Genomic DNA, 9442 nt, shown 5'->3' with positions numbered 1-9442 from the left:
TGAGGTTTCCTCCGCTGCAGTTTGTTCAACCTACGGCATCCCTCGAGTCCAGTCCACGCTCCCAATTATAATGTTAGCCCCGATTAAGGGCGCACCAATGACTTCCGAAACGTGTTGTCGACTTTTGCAGATCATATATGTTTACTGGGATAAAACCTTATATTTAAACTCCCGTGTTGGCTTTGGCGCCCCCAATTCTTTGTTTCTTATTTCTCAAGAAAAAGCATCTAAAACTCCATCAATCAGATGGAGTCAAATTTGACATCAGCGGGATGCGCTGCGTCACATCGCTTACAAACATGAATTGTTAGCTGGCTGTGTGGCTCTGAATCATCGAGATGTATGTCCTGACAGAGATAATCACTCGCAGCATCTGATGAGGACTGCGGAACTGTGCACGTTCAGGTGCTGCAATGGTGCCCCCTTGAGGTCTGAGCGCTAACTGCAATGCAGACATTTCAGAGGAGGCGATACATGCAGGATGTGTTTAAAGGAGAACTATGGGGTGAGGGCTTTTCCCCATAGTTCTCCTTAGGGTAACGGGAGGACACAAACTAGCGTCCTCCCGTCACCCTAAGCTCAGTATATAGGGAGCTACAACTCGCGGTATACTGAGACGCCACAGCTGAAGCGGATCCCGACATCGATGTCGAGATCCGCCCAGCTGTGTGAGTGACAGCTGGCTCTGCCTATCTAGAGGCAGAGCCAGCTGTACCCGCCCCCTTCCCCCTCCGTTCCGCCAGTCAGCGCTGGCAGATCGGAGCGGGGAGGGGGGAATCCAGCCCCTCCCCTGTCACGGCAGAGAGCCGTGACAGGATCGAGAAGTGAGCGAATGCCGGTATGTGTTCCCTCACCTCCCGATCTACTGAGCCGACCTGTGACAGTCTCATTGTCACAGGTCGGCTAGAACTAAGAGGTGAGTGAAAAGCACTCACCTCATAGTTCTCCTTTAAAGAATCAACTCCCATTCTCATCCCTTACTTACCAGAACCGGTTCAGGGAAAATCTACAATCTATGAGGCATTCATGGTCTTCCTGAGCAGCTTTGCAGCAGAAGAAATACACAAAATACTTCTCTGCTAAACCTTATTAATACTCTCTCCTTCACAAGCTGGCTTTGGAATGTCCCTTGGCATCCTTATGTCTAATGCAGTCCAATGGACCTGCATAGGATGAGATGACATCAGAGGGCCTTAGAGTGTCGGAGGCCGGGGGAGAAAGGGCTGCAGGGAGCAGTCTAGCAGTCCGGAGGGAGCCGCCGGGACCGAGGATCATGTGAGTAATACAGCTTTATTTGAGCCCCGAAGAGAACCCCACCCGCTATCTATTTTAAAGCTGCATTAACAGTCTTTTTGGGATCCTCGACTGAGAAGTAAGAAAATTAGCGAAATACTTAGCTTCCCCCCCGCCCCCCCCAACAAATGCTGCTCCAGGCGCCCTCCACTACAAAGACATTTGGTCATGTGATCTCTGTTAAAGCGATAGATGAGAATTTAGTTTGCCAATGCTCATTTTCAGGAAGGATCATGAGACCAGACGCCTAGAATTCTGCTCACATGACCGTTACTGAAGGGGGCAGGCAGCAGTTCTTTCTCCAAGTAAGCCCTATAAAATCAAACAAATATACATTTCCCAGCAAAGTATTTCTTTAAATTTTTGCCCAAGCACTAAACAGTCATCCTGTTTCCGAACAGCTCCAACTCTTTTAGCTCAGCTTCCCTGAACTTCCTGTCCAGTACAGGATCACAAGGAACAGAGCAGAATCCAGAAGCCGTCTACTAGCTTGAGGAAGGGAGGAGCAAGGTGCCGGGGAGTGTCTTGCCATGCTGTGCCTGTGTGTTTGTAGAGACACACACAACTTACTAGCACACGCAAGGGGGCTCCATAGGACCCAGCAAGGGAAAGGAGCCAACCAAAACCAGGATATCAGGGCCAGTGCTCAGGGGGCCAGCTGATTCTGCAGGTAAGTGAAACTTTTAAACATCAAGGAGCAGCATCCATTGTAAATTATACAGATGCACCGATACTAGTATTGGTATTGGTGCAGATACCGAGTATTTGGGCAAGTACTCATGCTCACTCAAATCATCCCGATACCGGAACTGCCAGTATCAGGAAGCTGGGTGGCGAGTCATTACACGCCGCCTGGCTTCCTGATTGGCCTGGAACCTGGCTTAATGGAGCATGGGGCTGGCTTCCCAGCCAATCAGGAAGCTTGGGGGTGGGTAATGACTGGCCCCCGCGGGCTTCCTAATTGGCCGGGAAGCTGGCTCCATGCTCCCTCGTCACCTGGTGACGAGGAAGCATGGAGCCGGCTTCCCGGCCAATCAGGAAACTGGGCGGTGTGTAATGACTCGCTGCCCGGCTTCCTGACTGGTCTGGAAGCTGGCCAATCAGGAAGCCGGGCGCCGAGTATATTAGCCCCCCCCCCCCCCGGCTTCCTGACTGGCCAGAAAGCCAGCTCAATGCTTCCTTGTCACCTGGTAACGAGGGAGCATGGAGAGTCATTACAGCCGCACGGCTTCCCGGCTAATCATGGACTTAATGGGACTTCCGGTATCGGTATTCGGTATCGGCGAGCACCGGAAAAGAAAAAATATCAGCACTCCTACTCGATACTGAAAAAAACGATAACGGTGCATCCCTAGTAAATGATATAATTAGTATCTAAAAAAACATTTGAATCTAAACTAAGCTGTCAGGGGTATGGGGTACTTTTGTTTTGTTTTTTCCTTCTTTTTTGAGTTTTCAGAGCCAACAGTCTCGGGATCTCCACAACAAACGCCAAGGTAACGCACAGAAAATGGAGAGAAGAATGTAACAGAACTGAACTGCAGAGCAACAGAGCCGATGAAAGGCTCAGCCAGCCTGTGTACACAGCGATAGTTCATAAAAGATCGGCCTGAGGGGGATAAACACAGCAAATAGAAGGAGAGAGAAGCCGAAATAAAAAGCTTTAGCAGCGATTTGACACGGCTATGCCCAGAAATGTTCAGATGTGGAGAGTCCTGCTGTGATGTAACACTTGCCTGGAAGGGAGAGAGTTCTGCTGGGAAGATCAGGGGAATAGGGATCTTATAACTTTTTTTTTTTTTGAAATGGGTATTTTATTGCTTTTTTGGCGTTCAAGTGCTTTTTTCACAAAATTTGGGGGTTTGATAAAGAGTTGCGCTATATCGTGCAACATACAAATTTGCAACTGCGACCATTGTAAACAAAAAATGAATAAAAAAAGGCCTTGGTCGTGAAGTGGTTAATGCAGCAGTTGAAGTGCAGCACACTGAGGTGCCAACGCCATGATAGGCAGGCAGGCAGCAGTGGAGTGTGACCAGTAGGTAATCACGGTGTGGATTCTGCAATGCTGCATCTGTCACCCGCAGAGGGGAGGATGGAACTTCGCAAGGTGTCTGCCAAATAAACTCATTAGTCTCCACTTTGCTGAGCCATGCTGCGTCCTCCCTCCCATCTGCCTCTCATGTGGAGGGTTCATTACAGCAACGCACAGGAGCTGCAGATGAGCTCGTCCTCTTCACGATCCATGTACCTGTCCCTGCAAAAGATTCCCTGGGAGAGTGCGAGGAGACAGAAAAAAGCAGCAAGGCAATGTTAATTACAAATGTGACTAAGCCCTACCGGCGGTCACACATACAGGTGAAACTCGAATAATTAGAATATCGTGCAAAGTTCATTTATTTCACTAATGCTACTTAAAAGGTGAAACTAATATATGAGATAGACTCATTACATGCAAAGCAAGATAATTCAAGCCGTGATTGGTCATAATTGTGATGATTATGGCTTACAGCTCATGAAAACCCCAAGAACCCCAAATCCACAACCTCAAAAAAGTAGATTATTACATGCAATCAATAAAACAAGGATTGTACATAGAACAATATCGGACCTCTGAAAAGTACAAGCATGCATATGTACTCAGTACTTGGTTTGGGCCCCTTTTGCAGCACTTAATGCAATTACTTTTGCACGATATTCTAATTATTCGAGTTTCACCTGTATATGGGGGTTATTCACTGTGGAGCCGAAGGATACAGCCGTAGCTTCTGCTGATCCTTCGGCTCTCTTCGGCCGCCTCTGCCCTTCGGTTCAGTCAAACCGAAGCACTGCTGTACGGGCTATTCACCATAGCCCGTACAGGAGCCGAGCTGAAGGCATATTCCTAGGTTCAACTGAGCCGAAGCGTGGAGGAAAGTCGGCCGAAGCCGACCGATCTCCACGCAAATGACAGCTGGGCGGAGCCAGTCGCGATTTCAGGGCTGGCTCCGCCCAGTTGTAATGACAGATCAGCATCCCAAATGACCTGGGGACACTGATCTGTCATTAAACAATAACAACTAGGCGGAGCCAGCCGTGACATCACGACCGGCTCCGCCTAGTTGTTATTTATTGGTCGGGACCTGCTCGAAGACTCAGGCAGGTGCCAGCCAATAAGAAACAGTTGGGCGGAGCAGTCACTGCTAGCTCCGCCCAATTGTTTTTCTTTATTTTTTCTTCTTCTTTAAAATATCTTTATTTTTGTATTTTCCTATTTATTTACATTTTTTAAATCATTTTTCAACTCATTTTTTTTCCTTTTCATTCTCACTTATATTCTATTCTGCTCAGTACCAAAGAGGTACCGAGCAGAACAGCCGAGCCAAATGCGCCTCTGCGGTATTCGGATATTCACTCACAGCCGTTCTCCCCCTATGAGAATAGGGGAGAACGGTAGTGAGTGAGCTGCCGGAGCTTCGGCTCAGCCGATCCAGATGTTGGATGTTGGAGTCGAAGTTTCTCTGCACTTCGGCTCAGCCGAACATGGAGAGCATGTTCGCCTGACCGAAGGCAGCCGGTGTAAGGCCGATTTCAGCCGGTGTATGGCTGATATCAGCCGTACAAGCCAGAAGTGAATAGCCGAACGTTGTGCGTCTCACTTCGGCTGGGTTAGTCACTCGGTTGCCTTCGGCAGCTTTGTGACTAACCCCCATAGAGGTACAGTGGTACCTCGGTTCATGAAGTTAATTTGTTCCATGATTCTGGTCGTGATCCGAATTGGTCGCAAACTGAAATCAAATTTTCCAATAAGGTTCAATGTAAATGAGGTTAATCCGTTCTGAACCATATGTAAATGTGTTACCACTCTGCATGCTTGCTCTGCACTTTCTTTTTACCACCATGCTTGCTCTGCACTTTCTTTTTACCGCCATGCTTGCTCTGCAGTTTCTTTTTACCACCATGCTTGCTCTGCACTTTCTTTTTTCCGCCATGCTTGCTCTGCACTTTCTTTTTACTGCCATGCTTGCTCTGCACTTTCTTTTTTCCGCCATGCTTGCTCTGCACTTTCTTTTTACCGCCATGCTTGCTCTGCAAATTACGACCCAAAAGGTCCTTCTTTCAATCGATTTAGTCAGCTCTCGATTGATTTCGACGGCGCCAAGATTTTCACCTTTGGCGGAAATTCGTTGATCACTTCTGATCCTCCGAACAAATATCTGCAACCGAATGTAATTGAGATCAATTCAGTGATCGTTATTAATAGATTGTTTATACTTCTGATAGAAGTCATTTTCGATCGATATTTTCAGCCGATATCGGATGTCTACAACGATCAATATTTCTAAGATGGATTGTTTGTGCGCAGTCTCCATTACCCCTTCCCAGGTGAAAGGGTCTTTACACAATCCGACATGATGAAGGAACCGCACTGTCACCACTAAGATATCGTGTACTGAACAGCGCCGTTTTTAAAGCTCAACTCCGGGCACAAAAACTTGTATTTAAATGTATTCCTCAATAGCAACAGATGATATAAATCCACTTTATGCACACCAAACCCAGATATTACCTTTAAAAGTAGCAGTGACATCACAGGGGTGTGGAAATTTTAGAAAAAAACTACTTGTCCAAGGACTAAAGCGGGGGCCGAATCTACTTGTCCTGATACAAAAAAATAATTTTAACCAAAACCGTATTTAGTAGTGCTAAGAAGCGCTCCTCATTGGTCAGTGCCGTCAGGTGACCGCGTTGACCAACGAGTGCTTGCAATTTGCGAGCGGAATTCACAATACATGGAACAGGTACAGATAGTACACCCGTACTGGTGGACGGGAAGGACCGTTTGCTGAAAGGTAAGTATGGTGGGAGGGAGATTTGTGCGGGTAATTCCATTTTCCAAAATTACTTGGGAAAGTGAATTTACCCTTTAGGGTTGGTGCAGACTTGGCCAATCCCGGGACACGCGATCGTGTGCGGTTGCATACAGCGGTTGCAGCCCGCGGCGGTATTGCAGCAGGAAAACACACATCCCCCCCGCTCTCGGCGCTCCACGCCCCCTGCTCGCAGCGCCGCTCTCGGCGCTCGTTTAAGAAAAAACGCCCGGGCGTCGGGCGATACGAATTCCACACCCCTGCATCATCACTGTGCTGTACATAGCTTGTGCAGAGAGCAGAGCTGTGGGAGTAGAAGGAGGGGGTGGAGACATGACCAGTCACCCTGCCCAAGGAGAGAGCAGCAGTGAGCGGTCTTTATTACAGAAGGGGGCGGAGACAAGACCAGTCACCCTGCACAAGGAGAGAGAGCAGCGACTGGTCTTTATTACAGGAAGGGGCGGAGACAAGACCAGTCACCCTGCACAAGGAGAGAGAGCAACGACTGGTCTTTATTACAGGAAGGGGCGGAGACAAGACCAGTCACCCTGCACAAGGAGAAAGAGCAACGACTGGTCTTTATTACAGGAAGGGGCGGAGACAAGACCAGTCACCCTGCACAAGGAGAGAGATCAGCAGTAACTGGTCTTTATTACATGAAGCACGTGACACACTGCATGGGAAGCCGTGCGGAGCGAAGCAAAGCTGTGAGGCACGGACGTTCACATGCAGTGAGTGAGCTGCGTGCGGCCAGATGAAGGACTGCATCTTCAGCCAATCGGCTCTCGCGTAACAACCGGATGGACTTCGCATCCTTACGCGCGGGTTTATACGTAAGCTGACATGCCGGAGTGAAAATGACATGACACACTGCACGCGAAGGTCCGCACACCACCGCTCCGCGCTGCTTCCCTTGCAGTGTGTCACAGGCTTAAGAGTCTGCACACACACTTTGTGTAGGAAAAGGACTCTTGGGAGATGTAGTTCTGGGGTTGTGCGGCTTGCCTACCTCAATTGGAACTGAGCTACCAGCAGCTGCCCATACAGTAATTTTAGCCTGGTGATGACGTTACAGTGAGTGATCGCAGTTGTTTCTCGCGACATGCGATAACCTACAGTGGCTCCCAGCAGGTCCCCCGATTCCGGGTCAAACTCAGCCGCAGCACAAGGTGATTATGAACGCTGGAGGAGGCGGAGTGAGGAAAGCGGGAGGCTGGAGAGAAGTGCGTTATAAGAAGCTGAGATTGAAGGAAGCGGAAACCTGAAACCCAGAACCCGATAATTGCCGTGATTGTTAAAAGCAGATAATAGCGGAGAGAGAACTGAGCGGCCTCATTACACACAACATAATATAACCAGCAAAACTACTCCAGGGGAACATTTAAAGCTGAACTGCGTCCTTCCCTTCAGTCTTCTACCCGACCTCCGTCCTTCCCTTCAGTCTTCTACCTGACCTCCGTCCTCCCCTTCAGTCTTCTATCTGACCTCCGTCCTCCCCTTCAGTCTTCTACCTGACCTCCGTCCTTCCTTTCAGTCTTCCACCTGACCTCCATCCTCCCCTTCAGTTTTCTCTCTGACCTCCGGCCTCCCCGCACAGTTGTACCGGCTCCTCTCCTCTGATATCACTGTACACTAGGAACTTCTCACAATGTGCATTAGAATCTGCAGCAAGTCAGATAGAGCTCCGCCTCATTTCCTGGCTGGAAGACGCCCAGCGTCATTTAATCTATTCTTCCCCAGCCTTTCCCATTGTCCCTGGCCCCGCCCCTTTTATTCATTGGATTTCAGTTCTTCCAGTTATAGAGACTCAGCGTCACATTTGGGCATTACCTAAGGGCGCGCTGCGTGCAAATGAAGCCTGCTTAGAAATGCCAACTAATCCAGACTGACACCCACCCAGCCACTAAACTGAACTCTCAAGCCAGCCTACTGCTTGCATCAGGGTTGAGGGCTATTGAGAGGAGTAATGAGGCAGGGTGCTGTGACGTTTTCACAGAGCTATGTACAGCACCCTGCCGGCACCTCCCACCAGCAACAACCTGCCTGCATTGTATAATAGCTCCCTTGTCTGTATTTCAATAGACTGTAAGTGTTATTTGCAGCAGAAAACAAATCCGGTCTCAGGCAGGACTGAGCTGTGTAAATCGCAGGACTGCATGGAAATACAAATCCTTTGTCAGGTAAATCAGCTCCCATTTATGTACAGTATGTTATCAGTGTATTTAGCTGCCTGGAGTTCGGCAATGGGATGTGTACAGTGCAGCAGGTGTCAAAAGACAGGCCCCGAGCTGCTGACACACTGTTGGGGGGACACATCGAAGGTACCTGAGAACCACATGTGGCTCCTGAGACGCTGGTCCGAGAACTTCATTCTGTTGAAAACTCACCACTGAATCTCTTGTGATTTTCATAATCCTGGGAGCAGGGAATTGGGAAGAACTTGTGTTGTATCGTTTCCCGCTGGGGGGCTAAGACCTCCATCCCGTCTCCGCCAGGATAGTCCCACACGAAGAGAAAGACAGATACGGCCAGAAGTGTACATAGTGCGCCCCAGAGCGCTTGGCTCCTCCATGATGTTCTATGAGCTCTGCTCTTCCTGTTCCTACAAGGAAACAAAAAATGAGAAGAAGGGTAAATGTGGGGGTACAGAGAGGGTAAAACCCTATGTGGAAGGGTTGGGGGGGGGGGGGGGAAAGGGTGGGGGGGGGGGTGTAATTGTCAAACTATAAGTGGTGATAGGTAAATGTGGGAAGAAGCAGGAGGTGTGAGGGGTAAATATGGAGATACAGGTAGAGGGAAGGGGGTATTTTGGGGGTAAAGGAGGTGAGAAGGGTAAAAATGGGGGCACGACAGGGGAAGAAGAGAAAATATGAAAGTGCTGTGGCTAAGAACACAGAATATGAGGGTACAAAGGAGGTAAAAAGGGAAGATATAGGGGTACAGAGTGAAAGAAGGGTAGATAGAAGGGAAGGGAGAAGTGAAGATGTGGGGGTGCATGGAGTGGGAGGGATAAATATTGGGGTACAGGAGAGTGAAAATTGAATATGTAGGGATATAGGCAGTAGGACAGATTAATACTAAAGTACAGGGGGTAAGAAAATAATATATTGGGGTACAGGGAGTGATAAGGGTATATTTGTGGGTACAGAGGATAAGAATGGAGGATTGTGGGGTGCAGGGAGTGATAGAAGTATATGTGGGGGGTACAAATGATGGAAAAGGATGCAGAGTGATAAGGGTATATGTTGGGGTACAGGGAGTCAGAAAAGTAAAGACGTGGGGGCAGGAGGGATAAATAC

The 9442-nt window shown here is 48.7% G+C and overlaps 1 protein-coding gene across 1 annotated transcript in view; it reads right to left on the bottom strand.

The window, feature by feature from the left end:
* OGFOD3 (2-oxoglutarate and iron dependent oxygenase domain containing 3) overlaps window positions 1-9442 on the bottom strand; it is a 67207-nt gene that overhangs the window by 57040 nt on the left and 725 nt on the right. Inside the window, exon 2 of the mRNA XM_018566985.1 lies at window positions 8531-8745. Within this exon, the coding sequence (XP_018422487.1) occupies window positions 8531-8745 (215 nt within the window). The remainder of the gene's footprint in view (window positions 1-8530; window positions 8746-9442) is intronic.

This window comes from Nanorana parkeri, unplaced genomic scaffold (genome assembly GCF_000935625.1).
Source record: "Nanorana parkeri isolate BGI_ZX_2015 unplaced genomic scaffold, ASM93562v1 scaffold994, whole genome shotgun sequence".
In the NCBI taxonomy this organism is placed as follows: Eukaryota; Metazoa; Chordata; class Amphibia; order Anura; family Dicroglossidae; genus Nanorana; species Nanorana parkeri.
The sequence above is the reverse complement of the archived record's forward strand: the minus strand, read 5'-3'. Positions and strand labels throughout refer to the sequence as shown.